The sequence below is a fragment of the Mesocricetus auratus genome, unplaced genomic scaffold, assembly GCF_017639785.1.
Source record: "Mesocricetus auratus isolate SY011 unplaced genomic scaffold, BCM_Maur_2.0 Super-Scaffold_4256, whole genome shotgun sequence".
NCBI lineage: Eukaryota > Metazoa > Chordata > Mammalia > Rodentia > Cricetidae > Mesocricetus > Mesocricetus auratus.
The window spans coordinates 49,285,053-49,306,314 of record NW_024429182.1 but is presented as its reverse complement, the minus strand read 5'-3'; the positions used below and the strand labels follow the sequence as shown (position 1 = coordinate 49,306,314).

At 49.9% G+C, this 21,262-nt stretch overlaps 1 protein-coding gene across 2 annotated transcripts; it reads left to right on the top strand.

Moving 5' to 3' along the window:
- Positions 1–5,360: 5,360 nt before the first annotated feature.
- On the top strand, positions 5,361–19,787 carry Fads1 (fatty acid desaturase 1). 2 transcript variants are annotated; one of them, XM_021226013.2, is made up of 13 exons: positions 5,361–5,478; positions 5,513–5,766; positions 7,467–7,577; positions 8,027–8,224; positions 8,811–8,912; positions 9,194–9,322; positions 13,647–13,707; positions 16,003–16,079; positions 16,812–16,909; positions 17,089–17,185; positions 17,412–17,491; positions 17,589–17,714; positions 17,957–19,787. In XM_021226013.2, the coding sequence occupies exons 1-13, from the start codon at positions 5,376–5,378 to the stop codon at positions 18,006–18,008; spliced, it is 1,488 nt and encodes a 495-aa protein (XP_021081672.1). In that variant the 5' UTR covers positions 5,361–5,375; the 3' UTR covers positions 18,009–19,787. The 2 variants fall into 2 exon arrangements, with proteins under 2 accessions (XP_021081672.1, XP_005063909.1); XM_005063852.3 differs by having other exon boundaries at positions 5,433–5,766.
- Positions 19,788–21,262: the final 1,475 nt, after the last annotated feature.

Here is a 21,262-nt window from a genome sequence, read left to right as displayed (position 1 = left end):
CTAGGGCTGAATAGTGAAACCTGTTTCAAATGGACAGAAGACCTGCTCTGCTCATCTGTAGTGAGCTGCTGGTATGTTCGCAGCTACAGTGCTACCATACTTCACAACGATCCGAGACTAAGGGCTAAAGATGAAAATAAAGACAAAGACAGTGGCTCATTCTTACAAAGAGAATGGCATTTACTATTACAAGGGTAGAGCCTCATATACCAAAGTCAGGTATGGTGGAAAAACACCAAGGTCAGAAGCCTATGTTCCCAGGGCCCTCCTTCAAAGGGGTGGGCCAAAAACAGGAATTAGCATTTAGACAATAAACAGGAACTTGCATGCAGGCCTTACTGGGAGCAGGGGATGAGAAGTGTTTTGCTAAAAGCTTCTAATAACAAGCAGTCAACAGACCTCCATGGGGGAAGGTGCAACAAATCCCCCTTTTATATATAATTTAAAAATGAGAATCTGGCTTAGGTTGCCTGGGACGTTAACATCTATCTTAACCATCAATGAGCAGTCTGTTCAGGCCTCACAAACCCTCTGTCTTAGGTTGATAGATGTTCCTCTGGAATGTACCTGTTATTGATAACTCATTTGTCTTGCTGGCTCAACCAGGCCTGCACTGAGGGGTCATCTGTTGACGAGGAAAGCATGATCTGCTTTGTAAGAAAATGGCGCTGGGCTTGTGGCCTTTCCATATGGCAAACTAGGGCTAAAGACTGTGTTGCCCAGGGTCATAATCCCGAGGGCTAGCAACCCACTCCATTTCTCAAGTAATATACCTGTCTGTTGCAGTCACTCCTGTGTCATGTGAGGATGAGTTGGTTCTCTCCTGAGTGTTCCACTGGAATAGGCATGACACCTGGGACACGGACCACCAAAGCTGATCAACAGCTTCTCAAGCCGCATTCCTGGGGGAGATAATTAAACATTTCTCCCGAGGGAGTGTTATTGAATATAGCAAATGTCCAAGCAGGCAAATCCATCCTGAGGGCTGCCTTTCCTAGGCTATGGTTGAGGCTGATTATAGCTGGATAAACCTGACACTGAAGATCCGCCAGCATCAGGACAGGTGGGTTCCTCATTAAAGCCTAATGAGTCTATTGGTGGCTGATGAGTATCAGCAGGAACAGAGTGCACACAATGCTCTGGAACCCAAACTCGGGACTCAGCATCCCATGGGAATACACAACCCTCTGGTCCTCTCCAAAGACCCGAGGTTAAGTCTTTCCATTTAACTAGAGGTTTTTGCTGTATAGCAGACCACCAATGACATCTGCTGCGGAGTTACCAGAAGCACCCACAATTAAAAAGTTTAAGATATAGAGGATAAATGATAGAGTAGAATGAGGGGAGCCAAGGTGGCCCCCAAGACTCATCTGACTACAAGTGTGCTTATAGGTCTGAAAGGTTTGATTTTTTATCTATTTTTTTCAACTATTGTCAAGTTAAACTATAAAAAAGCTCAGTTTCACTGGGTTTAAGGCAAACATGCCTTTCTAAGTATTCTCCTCGGAACATAAGAACAACACTTTCCAAGTTTGTGTAACTCAGATAATTAATTGTGATAATGTTGATGGTTCAGTTAAAACAACCGTATCTCCAGAAATTTCAACATGAAGTAAATACAGATACACCACTTTTCTTACAAACACTTACCGGTAAAAGGAGTTCGTGTTCTCTTTTTTTTAAATGTGTATGAGTATTTCACAAGTGCTCTTAACTAATAAACTATGTCTCCATCCTTTGTAGACTTACAGGTAAAATGAACTTGGTTGAAAAATTTTCAGCAAGAAAAGTAAGTTGATGGCTAGCATTTTAAAGCACCATTCTTTGTGAGCAATGCTTATTCTTCACCCAGATCAACCTGACTGGATCACTGTCACCGAGAAGACACACCTCGAGGTGTGTCTGTGAAGGTGTTTCCAGAGAGGATTACCAGGAGGGAAGGCCTGCTCTGAAAGTAAGTGGCGCAGTTCTATGGCCTGGGATCCTGGGCTCAGTAAAGGAGGCAAAGGGGAAAGCCATCTGAATGTGAACAGTTCTTTAATCTGCCTCCTGGATTACCAAATGTGAGCAAGATCACAATGTCCCCGCATGAGGTAGAAGTAAGACTCTCTGGTAGCTTGGCTGATTCGCTTCTCTGATCTTCAGCTTGAACCCTAATATCTGTCTCTGGGTTTTTATTATTCATGTTATATATTGGCACCTGGACAATAAGATAAAATTCACACATAAAATTAATACTTCTGCCAGAATGGCTTGGCACTATTATCAAGAATGGAAAACTAAAGCTGAAAGATATTTGTATAGACAGTTTAACTCTGACACTTAGCCAAAACAATAGCAAAGATAGGAATGGAGTTCTGCACCCTGTAAAGTTCCTTATTACAGAAAGACTAATAATACATAGAACTGTTAGCGAACAGACTTCATGCCAAGCTGGAAAATCACTATGAGAAAACACAGGCTTCTAGAAATAAGGATTTCTAGATTCACCAATCTGCACATCGCTTGCTGATAAGAACCGCTCCTGCTGCCGTGATACGAAGTTCAGGGTTAGTTGCTTCCTAATTCTCCTGAAAATTAAGGCCACCAAGACTGGATAATTCTAATTTATAAACTAGTGAAGCACTGTGATGCCTGCCTATAATCCCAGCACTTGAGAAGTTGAAGCCGAGTGACTGCCAGGGCTACCTATAGAGACCCTGTCCCCAGGACAAAACAGCAAAACATAATATGTAACTAAAATCACTAGAAATAATAAATGTTAAAACAATATGCAAGTTTATGAAAAAGGCAAGGGTGGCCTTTCTTTGTTTTTACTTATCTTATTTATTTTTTTAAATCACATTTATTTATTTATGTGTGTGTATGTTTTCATGGCAACTATTTTTGTTTTGTTTTGTTTTTCGAGGCAGAGTTTCTCTGTGGCTTTGGAGGCTGTCCTGGAACTAGCTCTTGTAGACCAGGCTGGTCTCGAACTCACAGAGATTCGTCTGCCTCTGCCTCCTGAGTGCTGGGATTAAAGGTGTGTGCTACCACTGCCCAGCTGGCAACTATTTTTTATGGCAACTCTCATAAGGGAAAAACATTTAATTGAGGTGGCTTACATTTTCAGAGGTTTATTCCATTATCATTATGGTGCAACATGATGGTGGGCAGGCAGACATGGTGCTGGAGAAGTAGTCAAATGTCCTACATCTTGACTTACAGGCAACAGGAAGTGAACTGACTTACTGGATGTGGCTTGAGCATATATGAGACCTCAAAGCCGGCCTCCATAGTCACACACTTCCTCCAACAAGACCACAGCTACTCCAACAAAGCCACCCCTCCTACTAATGCCACTCCCTTTGGGGGTCATTTTCTTTCAAACCATCACTTTGTGTGTGTGTCTGTCTGTGTGCACACATGGGCACACATGAGTGTATGATGAATTACATTTGTGTGTGTCAGAGGACAAACTTGTGGAAATCAGTTTCCTCCTTGCATTGTGTGGGTCCCAGGGATCCAATTCAGGTCATCAGGTTTTGCAGCAAAGCTAATGGAGTCAACTGGATTATTTTAAATCAGTGTTATTGGTGGCAATCACATCAGTTCCCACAGGAAAGCACAACTATTTATGAAATAGGGGCAGAAAGCCATCACCCTGATAACATAATTACTATAAACTATGGCACAGATCATATGACATCAATGCCACAGTGTATGTTTACCAAGTACAAGCAGTACTTTTGAGACCCAGCAACTGATGGCAATCAGACTTACACAATCTGGAACCTGAAGACAGGGGTCTTTTTGAAAACAACATCAGAGAAAGACTGACTTCAGAGCCTGAAATTTTGGGTCCATATTTCTCTACTCCAAAGGATTCCTTGGGGCTGGAAAGATGGCTCACTTGATAAAGTGCTTGAATTTTCCTTTGAAGACATGAGGACCTGAGTCTGATCTACAGAACCCATGTAAAAAGTTAGACATGGTGGCAAAGCACTTGGAATCTCAGTACTGGGGAGGTGGAGGCAGGAGGGTTCCTTGGGGGATCAATGACCAAGCATGTGTAGCCAAATCGGTGAGCTTAAAGCCAGTCAGAGACCTTGTCTGCATTCTGAGGTTGTCTTCTGGCCTCCACACACACTTGCATACTGGGCATGAGCATGGGAACACACACACAGCGGTGGGGGTCTCAGACTGCACACAGGATGGGTGTCTCCAGACTCTTGGAAGTATCCCGTTATGCCATTGACTACAGATGATCAAGCACTTGCCTCCTGAAGCAGCAGGCACTTTAGACACAGATAGCTTCCTCCAAATCTCTATCATCAAGAAAGCTTTATTTTTCCCTTCATTTTTTGCTATCGTAAGCCCCACTCCTCCACATTGTGGGTGTGTGAGCATACTTGGAGGTCAGAGGACAACTTGTGGGAGCTGGTTTTCTCCTACCACGTGGGTCTCTGAAATTAAAATCAAGTCTTCAGGCTTGGTATCAAGGCCTTTATCGTGCTGACCCATCTCCTGGTTTCTAAGCACTACATTCCTTTAAGTCAAAAGTGTTGGTTAATCACAGCATGCAAGCTTTCTGCTAGCCTCGGGCTGCCGAGTGCTCAAACTCATGCACGTGAAGCAAATACTTGGAACTAGGCTATTTCTTTACGTCAGTCACCTTTTCTGTTCCCACATACTACCTGCCCACCTTGCTAGGAAGGGGTCAGGATGTTGTTTTGCTGCTCAAAGAGCTGTTTAGTTTGTCAAGCGTTTCCTTGGGGCAGTAGATTGATAGAATGTTTGCTTTAGCATAAACAATGGTCAGGGTTAATCTCCAGCGCTGCATTAAACAGGACTTGGTAATGCCTGTAAACCCAGAACTGGGGGGGGGGGGGGGTTAGTGGGTAGAAATTTTCAGCTACATAATGAGTTTGAGGCCAGCCTGAACTACATAAAAACCTGCCTCCAAACTGTTTTCTCTTTCACACCAAGCTTCTCCTATGCACTCTTAGGTCCTCTGCCTTAGCTGCAGCAAGCTGTGGCACACCCAAAAGGAACCGTTATCCTGTCGGTCCCTACGTTGCTCAGCTAAACCCGAGTCAGAGCAGTGGTGGCGCACGCCTTTAATACCAGCATCCGGGAGGCAGAGGGAGGTGAATCTCTGTGAGTTCGAGACCAGCCTCGTCTACAGAAGCTAGTTCTAGGACAGCTTCCAAAGCCACAGAGAAACTCTGTCTCGAACTCCCACCACCACCGTGGAATCGCCTGGTGACCACTTTCTGGCACCCGCGAGAGGGCGCGAATCGGCTTCTGCAAGCAGCAGAAATCCCTTCAGGGTCGTCCGTCCAAACTGGCCCGAGAGGGGCGGAGCTCGCTTCCCACGCCACTCGGCTCAGCCAATGGGAGCGCGCGCCGCGGTCCGTTCCGAGGGTGCTGAAAACCCTGCGCGCCGACGCCGGGATCTGGGCGCGCGCTCTCAGCAGCCTGACGCTCCCCTAACTCGCGAGGCCGACGTGCGCTGTCCCGCGGCCTCGAGCGCGCGCCTCCCCAGCTCCGGGTTCCCTAGCCGGGCCCGCTATGGCTCCCGACCCGGTGTCGACCCCGGTCCCGACCTCGGCCCAACTCCACCAGCCTCGCTACTTTACTTGGGAGGAGGTGGCGCAGCACTCCGGGCGGGAGAAGGAGAGGTGGCTTGTGATCGACCGGAAGGTGTACAACATCAGCGACTTCTGCCGCCGCCACCCGGGGGGCTCTCGGGTCATCAGCCACTATGCGGGTCAGGATGCCACGGTGAGCGCGGACAATGGGCGGGACACTGGCGGGAAGAGAAACCTTCGGCCCCGGGATGCAAGCGCGGGAGAGACCCAGGCTAGGGATGGAGGCCCGCGCCAAGCACACTCAAACAAAGGGCTGGCAGCACATCCGTGCCTCTGGAGTTTCGGGCGTGGGTTGTTTCCTGAGCTGGCCTAGGAGAGAGCGAGCTTGCTGGGCACCCGGACCGCGGTGCTGCTTAGGGCGGCCAGAGGAGGAGTCAGTTGAGGGAGAGGGGATCCGTCACGTCCTGTCTGCTGGGCTGTGAGGGTGAACGCAGCCTTGTCTGACCTGGAGAGCCGGCCCCTACTTGGGATCCGGAGCGGGAAGGGAGCCGAAGAGGACGCTCACGATAGGGGTGACACTGAGAACCCTGTGGTTTGGCACCCCCTGTACGCTGTGAATCCCGGAGTGTAGGGTATGGACCTGCGCGGGTTCAAGAAAGCCTCCGGGGATCAGTCGCTGTGGGTAACCGGAGAGATGTGACAGTGGGGGCGTCTACATCTGCATACACCTAGTTTGGAATCCCAGAACTGTCCTAGGATCCTTAGTGGGAGGTCTCCAACTTTTTCGGGAAGAAGGGAAGAAGGTCCCCGGGTGATCACTTAGCAGGACAGTGTCCCTTTTCCGTTGTTGTTCTTCATAGACTGGGAGTGACTTACTCCTTGGCACTGTAAAGTTAGAGCAGAGCGCTCTGTGGCAGGATTGCCAGCTGTTGGATTCCATCTGTCTTCTAAGTCCTTAACCCAATCTCCCCTACCCCTTATTCCTTCTCAGCCAGTCTACTAACATGCTTCCGGAGTGACCAGGGTTCAGTCGCCCTTGAAGTTGGATGCTGAGAGGTGGGGGCACTCTGATAAAACAAGCAAGCAAACAAAACCCCACAGACGTAGAGACCAGGCTAGATAGAGCCAGCCACTAATAGTGACCACTGCCGAGTCCAGAGTGCAGCGCAGTCCTACGATTCATGCACATATGGAGCAGACTCTGCTTCGCTGTAGAGTCTCTGAGCACACTGTCTAGCCTTCCCACTCAGTATGATTTGGGGGCCCATGCAAAGACAGCGATTGGTCTGGATGTGTGGTGCCACTGCCCACAGCTCCGCCTCCCCTTGCAGCTTCTCTCCCTAAGGCCCGAGGTTCTCCCACCCACCTTGTAGAACCCATATTAACTCTGGAACAGTGAGTGGTTAGTGTTGGGGGAAATAGGAAATAGTGCCCAAAGAGGAAGGAATGTGAACTCCCTATGCCCCAGCTCAGGCATAGGGAGTCTTCCTCATCACTGTTTATAGAGAAGCTAGCTAAGAAAGAAAAGGACTTGTTGAAAGTACTATAGGAACAAAAGCCTCATAACCCCACCTATTCCTGCAAGCTGTTTCTCTCCTGCACTAAATTCCTGCACCAAGTGTCTGTAGACATGAAGGCCAGCCTGGGCAGGTCTTTCTGTACGGCATCCAGGGGAGGCTTCCCATTCTCTGGTGTGGTGCCCTTCCAACGGGAACCCAAATGCTGGGTGATCCGGGGCTGGCAGACACCTAGAAGTGCAGTAGCCAGAGGGAGGTGGCCTTTGCTTGTTGGGCGTGGGTGCAGACTTGGTCACTGGAGGTGGCCTTTGGTGTGAGGACCTTAGGAGCCTGGAGGACTGGGAGGGACCTCACTGTGTTCTCCCCGTTTTTGCAGGACCCTTTCGTGGCGTTCCACATCAACAAGGGCCTCGTGAGAAAGTATATGAACTCTCTTCTGATCGGAGAGCTGGCTCCCGAGCAGCCCAGCTTCGAACCCACCAAGAAGGTGAGAGACCCGTTTGCTGTTTGGAGACTTGGTTGTGGAGGGAGAGGGGGCAGATGCCTGCAGAGGACCACAGGTGACAGTTCTTGGGAGTCTAGAATAGTCCTGGGGTGACATGTTTCTTCAAAGATGCCATCACCAACAGTAAACCCATTTACTGAGTATGGTGTGCCAATGTAAACTAACATAATAATCTTTACATATGTACACATGAGAAAATGGAGGCTCAGAGTTTAAGCTTCAGGGCCACAGACTACACAGTGGGGATGCAAATCAAGTCTGCTTAGCTGCTGGACGTGATGCCATTCATTGTAGCTTTTTCCGTCAGATTGTCCTCTCCCGTCAGGGTGTGTTTGCCAAAGACTGTGAACCTCCCACAGCTACCTCCATGGGAGGTTCTCTGTGAGGGCTGGTGTGCTGATGGGAAGGATTATAGCCCCACTCTCCCACAGAAAGAGCTAACTGACGAGTTCCGGGAATTGCGGGCTACGGTGGAGCGGCTGGGCCTCATGAAGGCCAACCCCCTCTTCTTCTTGTTGTACCTGCTCCACATCCTGCTCCTGGATGTGGCTGCCTGGCTCACTCTTTGGATCTTTGGAACATCCTTGGTGCCCTTCTTCCTGTGTGCAGTGCTGCTCAGTGTAGTTCAGGTGGGTGCCTTTGGCGTTCCCGGGCTTCTTAGGAAGAACATCAAGGCCAGAGTCCTGCCTGGACTCTGAGGACACACGGGGGAGTTGGCACAGGGAGAGAACGCCCATTCTCCTGTGGGTGACTTTCATATTCCTTTAGTCACGCACATGTCTTGGTTCGCTCACAGCCTCTCCAGCTTCCCTCCCCAGACCCCCTTCCTCCTGTGTAGTTTGTTCTCTGAAATCGTGGGTTCAGGTTCTACCACACTCCGTGTATGCCAAGAACCAATGCTTGGCTCCCTCTCCACTGCTGATGTCACCCAGCATGCCAGTCACGGTCCAGCACCAGGATGTGGGCTAGCAGTGTGTATTCTGGATGCCCCTCTATCCTAAGTCATGGCACTTCAGAGGAAAGAAGGGACTGTGGTCTGCCTCCACTTACATGTGACCCAGTGGCCAAGAGGGAACTGGGACCCAGGTTCCATGGCTTACCCATAGTTCCCTTGAGGTAGGGCACCAATCCAGTATGGAGAGGCTCAGGGGCTGCTGAGGTTTGTGAGGGGCACCCTAGGTATGGGCTGCTCTGGCACTAACCTTTCTCTTTTAGGCCCAGGCAGGTTGGCTACAGCATGACTTTGGGCACTTGTCAGTCTTTGGCACCTCAACGTGGAACCACCTGCTGCATCATTTCGTGATTGGCCACCTGAAGGTCAATGAATTGACGGGGCTCCCCCAAATCCCAGTCACTCATGGCTGCCGGAGGGCGGGAGCAGTGCTTGTAATGCTGTGGTTTCTTTCTCTTTAAATTTTTAAATTTATTATGCATGTGCGGGTACTCTGCTTTCGGGGGGTATATCTGCATGTCACAAGTGAGGGCATCCGATCCCGGGGACTAGAGTCACAGACAGTTGTGAGCTGCCATGTGGGTGCTAAGAACCGAACTGGGGTCCTGTACTCTGGGTTTCCACTCACATCTGCACTTCTCTGTAGGGGGCCCCTGCCAGCTGGTGGAACCACATGCACTTCCAGCACCACGCCAAGCCCAACTGCTTCCGCAAAGACCCAGATATCAACATGCATCCCCTGTTCTTCGCCTTGGGGAAGGTCCTCTCCGTGGAGGTGAGCTGGCTGTCAATGCGGAGGGGAACAGAGAGTAGCCTGTTCTGTAGGCCTAGGGAAAACGATTGCTCAGTGTTGTCAGCCAAGGTAGGACTAGGGACGGGGCTGTAGGGCTCTTGCCTTCTGGAAGTTGTGGAGGGCAAGAGGCTATAAACAGTTACTGTCCAGGACAGACTCAGTGAACAGTTACTACACAAAGGTACCCCATTCTGCAAAGGATTCAGTGAGTGACAGGGCATTCTATGCAGGCCCCTGCTCATCTTTGAAGATGACTAAGGCACCTCTTCAGGGTGCTGCTTGACACCCCAGCTCTAAGAAGCCACTCCGTTGCACTCTCTTCCATAGGCCCTGCTGTGTCACGGCCTGCCTTGTCTGTGACTTTACTGTCTCACATCTCTGATACCTCTGAATCCAGCTGTCTTCTGTGTCCTGAGATTCTGCATCTGTGGATTTAAGCAAATATTCAGAGAAATTACATCCATCCTGAACATACCTAGGCTGTTTTTAATTTATTTATTATCATGGTGAGTGGGCACCTGTGCCAAGACAACCCTGTCTCCTTCCACTTTATGTGGTCTTAGGAATGAAATTCAAGCCACCAGGCTTGCACAGAAAGTACTGTTAAGAACTGAGTCATTTCGCCAACCCTGCTGGGGTTTTCAGCTTTATTTATTTATCATTGTGTGAGAGCATGTGTCAGACTTAGTGGAGACAGTTTTCCCCTTCCTCCTCTACTTGGGCTCCAGGGGTTGAACGCAAGTCTCCAGGCTTCCTCAGAAGTGTTCTCTCAGGGAGCCTTCTCATCTCTCTGGCTCTAGACTGTTCTTGATTATTAGTTTCTTTTCTTCTTTTTTTTTTTTGTTTTTTTGTTTTTTTTGGTTTTACGAGACAGGGTTTCTCTGTATTGTTTTGGAGGCTGCCGGCCTAGCCTGGCCTCGAACTCACAGAGATCCGCCTGCCTCTGCCTCCTGAGTGCTGGGATTAAAGGCGTGCGCCACCACCGCACGGCTTGATTATTAGTTTCTAAAGAACACATTATAACAACTGTTTTTACATAGCACTTACACAAGTGCAGTCTAGCATGTATTATATCAAGGAAGGAGGCTGAGGGATAGCTCCGTGATGGCGTGTTTGAGTAAAGCCCTGGGTTCCATACACAGCACCAAAAAGAGAGATAGAGAAAGAAAGATCAGGTGGGAGGGAAGGAAAGAAGCCAGGCATAGTGGGACATACCTGTAATCCCAGCACACAGGAAGTGGAAACAGGAGAATTAATAGTTTGAGGGTAACCTGGGCTACATAAGGACCAGTCTCAAGAAAAGAAAAAAAAAAAAGAAAGAACAAAGCCTCATCTGCAGGGCTACTGTAAGGCATGCTGGGAGGGCATGTGTCAGTTATCACAAGTAGCATGCCACTTCATACAGGGGACTTGAGTGCCCCCTGGAACCAATCCCTGTGGATAGAGGGATAGCTGTACTGTTTCCCTCCCTCCTGGGCCTCATCTGTCCGTAGCCTGGTCAGTGTTGGCTCTGAGAAGTCTGCTGGGGCTGTGAGCGAACACTACAGTGTAACTGTTGGGGAAGAGTGCCCTAGGGTGGAGAGCTGCCTTGCCGGCAGAGCCTGAGCTATAGACAGTTCCAAATGCCCAGGGGAATTCCTTGAAAAGTTAATTAAAAACCCTTCTAGAGCTCTGCCAGCTCCCCTCCCCCCACTCAGTGTTTGCATTAAGCTGTTGAGTACAGTTCATTTTCAGGCATGAGTTCAAGATAGCCTGCCTGCCCTGTCCTCTCTGGCAGAGCCGTGCTGCGTGGAAGAGCCTTGGCAGCACGGGCTGTGCTGGCACGGGGCACTCATAGCTTGAGACTTGGGCTCCATCTGTCCCTAATGCTCCCATTTTTGTCACTTCCCGAGCATTGGCCTCGGGTGGCCTGTTATGTGTGTCCCCCTCTGCCTTGTCAGCAGTGCACAGTGGGGAACTGGCCCATGCCATTCTAAAACAGGACAGACTGCTCATTAGGGCTCTGGGCGCTTCTGTGGTCACCACAGATGGTTTAAGGAAAGGGGAGGCCTTTGCTGCTTCTTGGTTCTGTGGTTTTCAAGGAGCTGTGGTCTATGAGCATCAGGAAGAGAGAGAAGGGGATGGGAGGTGGCTCAGTGGGTGGAGTGCTCGGATCTTCAGCATCTGAGGAAGCCGGGCCCAGCAGCTGTGATGAGCCTCAGCACCATGTGGAGAGGGAGTGTGAAGACAGGGGCATCCTGTGCTCGCCAGCCAGTCTAGCAAAGACTGAGCTTGGGTTCATCAAGAGATTCCAGTTCAAGAAATAAAGGGAACAGTAGAGACACCCAAGGCTGCCCTCTGCTCTTCACATGCATGGGCAAGAAATAAAGGGAACAGTAGAGACACCCAAGGCTGCCCTCTGCTCTTCACATGCATGGGCAAGTATGCCTTCACACATGCATGCACCTCTCCTCACTCGCACACACACAGAAATGAGGGTGCGTGGAGGTGGGCGTGGTCTGGTCTCGGGATAGCTTAACGAGGTAGCTATGTCCTGGTTGAGTGGCTTTTGCCCAGTGTCTCCTAACACTCCTGGAGAACAAGGAGGTACAGGGCACACTTTGAGTCTAAGCACTTGATCACTGTCTGAGGGAGCAGCCGTGGACAGGGTTCCTGCAGCCGTTCCCCACTCGCCCCACCAACCAAAAGGTGCTTTTCTTCTATGGGACCTCCTTGGTCAACAATATTGTGTGGCTTGTTCACCTGTCTCCAGACTACATCCTAATTCCATCCAATTCTCCAGCTCCAGTGCCCCTCTAGCTTATAAACTGTCCACTTCCTGAGGTTGGGTACTTCGTACAGAAAAGATGTCTGTTCTGGGAGGTCAGAGTTCAGGATGGAGCAGCCCCATCACTTTGACCTCTGGCAAGAGCCTTGAGAGATGCCAGACTCCAGTGGGAGTGGCTGGAAGGCAATTAGGGTGAGAAAGGAAGCCAGCCTTCTGGTGTGCTTGGGTCTCAATAGCTCTGGCTCTGGCTGTGCCCTGTGCTTTGAACACTTTTCTTTGAATTTCTGCATCCTGGCACTTCTCATCTTTCAGGTATCAGGGGCTAAGGGAAACCAGGCCTGAGCTGCTACCTTTCTGTCTGTTCTGCTCTCCTCTCTGTAATCTATAATTTATCTTGAACTTGGTTTACAAATTTATTACTAGTCTCATCTGCTCAAATTACAAGATAGATGTAGATGAGACCCTCTGTACCCTCAGTTCCTGGGACCGTGACTGGGACCGTGACTGGGGCAGTAGCCTCTCACCTCCAGGACTTGTTGAATGACTCCATGGGTGCAGGAAAATTGCCTCGTCTAGCCAAAGCGCTTGAACAGAACTCAGTTTTGATGAATTATTTGTAGATATTGAGAGGATTAGCCAGGTTGTGCTCTGGATTGATGTCACCAAAACTAAGTGGGTCAAGAAATGCTGTGGAGTGAGACAGCCCATGTGAGTGGCTCTGGACTGACTGGGTGGCCTGGTGACTCCCAGCCATAGTTTGACTTAAAAACAAAACAAAACCCACACAGTGGTGCAAAGCTTTGCCAAAACCTTCTTCAGGTTGCTGGATTGTTCTTGGTAACCTTTCTACATATATTACTACACTTCCAAGGGGGTTTATGAAGTTCAGGTTGAAGTCAAGAGTCTAAAAGAGACAGTCAAGAGGTGGCTCAGTGGTTAAGAGCACTGCTACTCTTCCAGAGGACCTGTGTTTGATTCCCAGGACCTACTTGGGAGCTCACCCACATGTTAACGCCAGTTCCAGATGGTCTGCTGCCCTCTTCTGGTCTCCATGGGCATTGCATGCAAGTGATGCAAGTGGTGCAGACATACATTCAGGCAAAACACCCATACACTAAAATAAAAAAAGTGTCACAAAAGATTGTGATGGAAAGACTCAAGTACCTATACAGGGACAAAAATAGTTTTCCATAGAGACCCTGAGGTCCAAAGAGTACCAGAAGTAGGAGGGGGCTGGACACCCGGAAACCATGCGACAGATACTTTGGATTAGCCATCAGGAGTCCTGTAGAGACCGCATCCTGTACAAATCCTATACACTCCTGTGTGTTCCTTGTCACAGTACATTCATAGGTCACCTTCCAGGGCCGCTTGCTCCAGGCCCTGGGCCTGCCAGTGCCTTACAATGGCAGCAGCTAGCTGAAGGTTCTGGAAGTAGGCCTTGGTGTCTGAGCAGGGAAAGCTGGCGTCTCAGTGCGGGAGGGGGGTGGGGGGGTGGATATCTGGTCTAGCTGCTGACTTGCGCTTGTTTCTTCACAGCTTGGGAAGCAAAAGAAGAAGCACATGCCATACAACCATCAGCACAAGTACTTCTTCCTGAGTGAGTGCCAGCCCAGGGGTAGGGGCTCATGGGAGGAGCAGAGTCCCCCAGGGTGGACCTAGGAGGAAGTACTGCCTGCCGGACGCTCCCCGCCTGCGAGCACTTGGCCTTTGCCACTGAGGAAAGTTAGTGCGTGCTTAGTCATTTGTGCTGCGGGACAAACTCAGTCCTCCAGCCTCACCCTAGCTTCTAGGAAGAGAGTGAGTGGTCAGCAGGGGTCTTAAACCTGGTCACACAAAGGAGGGGTCAGTTAGGATGTTGTCTCAGACAGTGGGTCCTGAGAAGAAATGTTGCAACTGAGCAGAAGATAGTTGAATCCATACTCCCTGCTTTAAAAGCCTGCTGCATAATGCCCAAAATTGGGTTTAAAACTCCTTTAAGACTTCAACTTTTGGGAGCCAGGGGGTGCTTTTATGGGTTTTGTTTTGGCTTTGTTTGAGAGGGTTTTGTGTAGCTCAGGTGGCCTCAAGCTTGCTATATAGGTACAAGCCCCCACACCTGCATGGATTTCAAGTTTTTAAAGGAAGAGAGGGGAAGAATTGAAGGAATTTATTTGAACTGCTTATTGCCAACTGTCCCTTCTAGAGAAAACTGGACATACTTAAAAGGGTTGAGGAAAGATTTCCATAAAAAATTATTTTAGTCTGTGCAGTGGTGGCCACACCTTTAATCCCAGCACTAGAGAGGCAGAAGCAGGAAGATCTCTGTGTGTTCGAGGCCAGCCTGGTCTATAGAGCAAGTTCCAGAACAGCTATGGCTACACAGAGAGACCATATCTTAAAATCAATAATAAAACAATAAGTAAAATATTATGCAATGCATTATTATTATTATTTTAGGGCTGGGGCCAGCTGTACAAACATGAGGACCTGAATTTGGATCTCTAGAACCCACATAAAAATCCAGGGGTGGTGGCACATGCCTGTAATCCCAGCACAGGGTATGGGAAGTGTGTGAGGGGTGCAGAGATGGGCGGGTCCCTACAGCTCTTTGGTCGGCCAGAATAGTCCACATTTAGTGAGAAGCTCTGTCTTAAAAACAAAGATGGAAGATCAGTGAAATGACTTGGCCAGTAAAAGCCTGAGTTGAGCTTAATACCTGGGACTCACAGTGGAAGGACAGAACCAATTTATGCAGTCACCACCTCTGCCCCAGTGTGTGTGTGTGTGTGTGTGTGTGTGTGTGTGTGTGTGTGTGTGTGTGTGTGTGTGTGCGTGCGTGCGCGCGCGCGGCGCACACCTGTCCTGTGAACTCAACATGTGTGCCATGGCCCACACTCACACATACACATCGTGTATATATATCAGAAAGGGAGGGAGGAAAAGAATTGTAGAATCTGTGGCATATCAAGACGGAGAAGCTGTGGATGAGGATCGTCTTGCAGTGGTTGAGTAGCATCAGGCGTGCCTCAGACTGTGAAGGTCAGCAGAGTTCTTCCCCTGCCCTTTGACCTGCTTGGTGGAGCAGCAGGCATGTGACAGGACTGCAAGGGCAGGCCTGCAGCCCAGGCACTGAGAGGAGTATTAATGTGCCCTTTTAAAGGCCTGCGCTCCAGCTCTGTGAGGAGTATTAATGTGCCCTTTTAAAGGCCTGCGCTCCAGCTCTGTGAGGAGTATTAATGTGCCCTTTTAAAGGCCTGCGCTCCAGCTCTGTGAGGAGTATTAATGTGCCCTTTTAAAGGCCTGCGCTCCAGCTCTGTGAGGAGTATTAATGTGCCCTTTTAAAGGCCTGGGCTCCAGCTCTGTGAGGAGTATTAATGTACCCATTTAAAGGCCTGGGCTCCAGCTCTGTGAGGAGTATTGATGTGCCCTTTTAAAGGCCTGCGCTCCAGCTCTGTGAGGAGTATTGATGTGCCCTTTTAAAGGCCTGCGCTCCAGCTCTGTGAGGAGTATTAATGTGCCCTTTTAAAGGCCTGCGCTCCAGCTCTGTGAGGAGTATTAATGTGCCCTTTTAAAGGCCTGCGCTCCAGCTCTGTGAGGAGTATTAATGTACCCATTTAAAGGCCTGGGCGTAGAGTACATGCCATGCTTGATGCTTCAGCTCCCCCATGTCCTCCTCCACCAGGAAGGGGTATTGCTCCCAGTCCTTGGCCTCCCTGGCATCCTCTTGCAGAGCTGGCTTTCTCGAGGCCTGTGCTCCTGCCCACCCTCAGTGCCCGTGACTCGCAGCTGATTGCGGAGCTGAGGCAGTAAGGAGGGCTGGCAGGAGCAGGTCTATGCTGGGGGGGATCTCACCATAGCAGTCCTGTCACCCCCAGTTGCTCACACCTCCTCCCTGTCTCCTTTTCCTCCCCAGTTGGACCCCCAGCCTTGTTGCCTCTCTACTTCCAGTGGTATATCTTCTATTTTGTTGTTCAGCGGAAGAAATGGGTGGTGAGTATCCCTGGCCTGCAAGTCCCAGGTACCAGGTTCTCCGGTACTCTGCTTGAAGCAGGGTGTGCGCTGTGGGACACAGAGACTGACTCCAAGCCCAACTGAGAGCAGAACAGAACCAGGTGCAGATGTTTATCTCTAGATGAGATTAAATGACTTGGGCTCATGCATGCTTCACAAGGCTAGTCTCCTGCGGTTCTAAGCTACACAGAACTCCAGGAATTGTGCAGAAAGCACAGGGAGAGTCCTGGGGGATGGTCCCTGCTTTGAGAGAATGTAGGATGAAGCCAGAACCAATAGACCCGAGAAGACATGCAGGCAGAAGAGGCTTTGGGGATCCCCAAAGTGGGGATGTCTGGCTGGGTCTGCCTTCCCAGTTGGCCTCAGATATAGGACATGGAGAAGACAGGCTCTGAGCAGATGGACTAGGAACCAAGATATGAGCTTGGATGCTGGACAGGGTGCAGAGGGCTCAGTTGTTGTGGGAATAGCATGGGGCTTGGTTCACTGTAGAAAAGGACCTGGAGCTTCAGCTAGTATAGGAGCATAGAGCCGTGGTCCTGAAACATCCACCTGGCAGCATTTAGATGTTACAACAGGCAGCTAGGAAAAGCCAGGGATTACTGAGTGCCTGACACACACCAGGAGGAGGTGGTGACTGCAGCAGATGGAGATGGGGAGGGAACACAGCCGCAGCTGCTGGCACCGTGTCACGCTCCGTTTCCCCTGCAGGACTTGGCCTGGATGCTCAGCTTCTATGCCCGAGTCTTCTTCACTTACATGCCCCTGCTGGGGCTGAAAGGCTTCCTGGGTCTTTTCTTCATTGTCAGGTAGTGTCTGGTGGGATGTAGCAGTTGGCAGGGAAAATGCAGGTGATGGGGTGGGGCCTTGCTGGGGTCTTGGGAATCGGGGTTGTTTGGGGGATTGTTTCACGTGGGCGGTGCTGCTACTGGGGATAAGAACTCTGTGCTCTGCTTGCACTGTTTGTGATGTATGCCCTATTCAACAGGTTCCTGGAGAGCAATTGGTTTGTCTGGGTGACACAGATGAACCATATCCCCATGCACATTGATCATGACCGGAATGTGGACTGGGTCTCCACCCAGGTAAGGGACAGTCTCTTGGAAGACCTGGGCATGCCACAACTACTGAAAAGGGTGTGTGTGGACAGTAACAGCTAAAAATAGTCTCCTCGAACAGCATTGCCTTGTTAGCGGGAGACTTCTCACTGAAGGGGGGTGATCAGAGGGATAGGGGACAGTTCCAGACAGCCTCCCTAGGGAAGACTGGGCACTGTGACAGAGGCGCCCTCTCCTGACTCTCTCCCCCCAGCTGCAGGCAACATGCAACGTCCACCAGTCAGCCTTCAATGACTGGTTCAGTGGCCACCTCAATTTCCAGATCGAGCACCAGTAAGTAGGGAGACCAGGGGAAGCGGGGGTGGGGTGGTGGGGGTGGTGGGGGTGGGAGGTTGGAGCAGAAGCTACTAACTACCCGCTGTGCCTGAAGCCTCTTCCCCACGATGCCCCGACACAACTACCACAAAGTGGCACCCCTGGTGCAATCCCTGTGTGCCAAGTATGACATCGAGTACAAATCCAAGCCCCTGCTCTCAGCCTTCGCCGACATTGTTCAGTGAGTATGCGCCTGGGGAGGTGGCAGCAGGGAAGAAAGGCAGGGTGATGGGCATGTGGCAAGGAGTGGGGCGGGTCCCGGCATCTGCAGTGGCATGCATCACCATGGCAACAGCAGAGTGGTGACCAGGCCAACTTCCTCTAAGCAGGGGAGGGAGGGGTCTGGGGGTGGGGAAGGGGAAGGGGACAGGTGGATGACTCAGCCCTCTCCTCCCTCGCTGTCTGCTCTTGTCCTCCCTACAGCTCACTGAAGGAGTCAGGGCAGCTCTGGTTGGATGCCTATCTTCACCAATAGCAGCAGCAGCCCTCCATCTGGGAGAGGAAGAGGACAACTGGAGCCAAAGCAGAGGGAGCTTGAGGGATAATGCCACTATGGATCGAATGTTCGAAGGGTTAGGGGACATGGATGCTTGTGCTCACACTTGCCCCCTTTGCCTTCTAGGTACCAAACCTAAGGGAAGAAGAACTGTTGGGGCAGGGATACAAAGCTGTTCTATTGTTTCTTCTGCTTTAACAGAGGCAAATGGGGGCGACCTACAGAGCCCAGTGTGAAGCAGGGGCCCCGCCCTAGAATTACCCTCTTGTAAAGTGTGAACCCATCTCATTGGGCTATGTCTGACCCTACCCTCCCTGTTTGTCTCTGTGGACCTGTGTGACCCCATTGAATGAGACTCAGAAAGGGGGCATTCATGCATAGAATCCTGCAGCCTGGCATAGCTCCATGATCAGGAGCTTAGCTTGCTGCCAAGAGCTGGTTGTAACCATGTCTGCCTCCGGCTGCTGGGAGAAGCAGGCAGGGCAAAGGCCAGGACTATGGTTTGGAAAAAGCATTTGGCCCTGGAGGATCCTGGCATGAGTGACTCTGGCTTCCTGTTCCATCCAGGTTCCAGAGAGAACATGAGATCCTAGCTTTGGGCAAAATGGATGGCGGAGTAACTGGCCTTTAAAATCTGTTCATTCACCTCTTTTAATCAGTCCCCAAGGCTCCCATAGTTTCCTTTTATGTCAGTCTCTAGGTTGAAGAAAACAACCATCAGCACAAGTGGCTGGGGTTTCCATCATAAAAGTGTCAGCACTCTAAGTGATGCGTCCCTGTTCCTTGTGTTCCCTGTGTTCCAGCATTGTATAGCATGGTCTGAGCTCCTCTGCCCATTGCCCAAGTCTTATTCTTCTGGAGGCCAGATAGGAATTCAGGATAGCTTCTGACAAAGCACATCAGTCTAACAATGAAATAGGGTTTTGTAGCAAGTAAGAACAGTTTAACTCACCCTTCCAGAGAACATAGGAACATGTCCAGAGAGGCCTAACCCTGCACATCACATTCACGCTCTGGTTCCCCTAACCTGTGGGTCTACCCAAAGCATACTGGCCATCTGTCTGGGATTAGAGAACCTCAAACAGAAGGCAAAGCGTAACACGTTTGTGGAGAAATGGCAGGTGGTCAAGATGAGGGTGTTTGTGTAAAGGATGTTGGGGTACAGTGTGGTGACAAACAGGGTTCCTTAAGTTTCCCAGGACAATGTCCAGGAAGGGCAGGTTGCAGAAGAGCTCAGGCCTGATTGGCCCTGTTTGAAGCAGGCTGGGTAATCAGAATGGAAGAGTGCTACCTTTATTTGGCTCCTTCCCTCCAGAAGAGGTGCTGTCCCTCCCCATGCCTGCTCCCCGCCACCTGGGGTACGGGTGTGGCACTGCCAGTCTGAGCAAATACCAGTGAGCTCAGTTGAACCAAGACCAGGCTTCAGAGCACCTGAACCACTGTGGCCTCCCTCCTCAGTCCGCTTGGCAGGGATGTCGAGCGACAGGACTGAGAAGTTACAGTGATAAAGTGAGGTAGCTCAACTCCACTGACAAGAAAACAAAGTCAGGCAAAGTCACCTCTGCCCATGTAGACAGAGGCAGAACATTTGAACGGAACCTTGTTAACTCCAGCCTCCATGTTTATCTTTATTACCTTCATCTTTCTACTTCCTGGCCAAGGGTATTCCCTTTAATTGGGCCTAATATCAGCATCTGTGTGTGCCAATGCTGTCACTACATCCTGGTGAGACAAAAAATAAAAAGTAATTTGGACCAAGGAATGTTATTATTCATTTAAAATCCACACTGCTTGTCCGCACTTGTCTACCAGATTCCCTGGTGCAGGGCAGGGGCTGTCTCAGCTGGTAAAGCAGTCCCTGTGCAAGCATGAGGCCCTGAGTTCAGATTCCCATGTAAAAGCCATGCGGCGGTCTATAACCCAGCATTGGGAAGGTGTGTCCCTGAAGCTTGCTGGCCGACATTTAGGCAAACTGATGACTTCCGGTACATAAAAGATCTTGCCTCTAACAGCTCCCTTTGGAACACACATCACTGCAGTTACCTTGTATAACCTGGGCAGGACTGTGACTGGCCGTGCAAGGATGATCTGACAAGGCCAGGTTCCTCCCATGATACCCATCTGTGGAGATGCTGCTCTGCTGAGGTACTCCTGCCAGATCTCATGGATGTCACATTCAGTGTGCCCACCCTCTGGTCCTTCAGCTTTCCATTTTTGTCATTTCCTCCCTTTAAGCCTATTTCTAATTTCAAAGTGGCTATGCCTAGAAGTCCTGTTTGCCTGTCTCCTTGCTAATGCTGCCTCAGACTGCAGAGCAATGCCTCTTAACTCTTCACTGCTTAAATGGCTCCTGAGTGAATCATCAGGGCACTCACAGGTACAAGCACAAACCGGCAAATTTAGAGAAGGCTAAGCAGACCAAACTGAAAAGAAGCCACAACTCCAAATGCTTGTTTGCCGACCAGTGGCTACAAGTCCCCAAAAGCCACTGTGCTGAGGCACTAAATACAGTCTTGGCACTTACTTAGCTCACTGCTACTGCAGATCTAGAATCAAATTATGGAATCAGAAAAAAAGAACTAAAATAAGTACAGCTCCCTTTAATCTGGCAAAGTCATTCCACTCTGCCCTCAGGATACAATTTATAGTGTCTACATTCACCCAAGACTTCACTTAGACAATAATATAAATTCAAGGCTTACCTGGTCTACTAGAGTTGCAGGCCAGCCAAGGCTGCATGGTGAGACCCAGTGTACATGTGTGTACTGTACTGTGGGGGTGGGGCGGGGCTAGGGAGAAGATTGAAAACCACCGTGCAAAGACAGCAGGTAAAAGCTCTGACAACTTGAGTTCAATCTTCATAACACACAGTGGAGAAGATCCCTGAAATCTGTCCTTTTGACACATGGCATCACACACACACCTACTCCCATCATACAGTAAATTTTAAGGACTTGAAAACCAATAGTATTCATCTTCTCAATCTGTCAAGACATTTTTACCAGAAAGTTGTATGCTATCTCAGAATTGTAAGATCACAACTACAGGCTAGCTACCCACGAAGCTGTATCAGTTGTGATAGCTGACTTTGGCTGTCAACTCCACATATGGAATCAACTAAAACCCAAGCAGCCAGGCCCACCGTGGAGGATTTGCGGTAGGAAGACTCCCTAAGCCCGGGCCACACCTTCTAGGGGTAGCCCACAAAAGGATGTGGAGGGAAACTTTGCTTC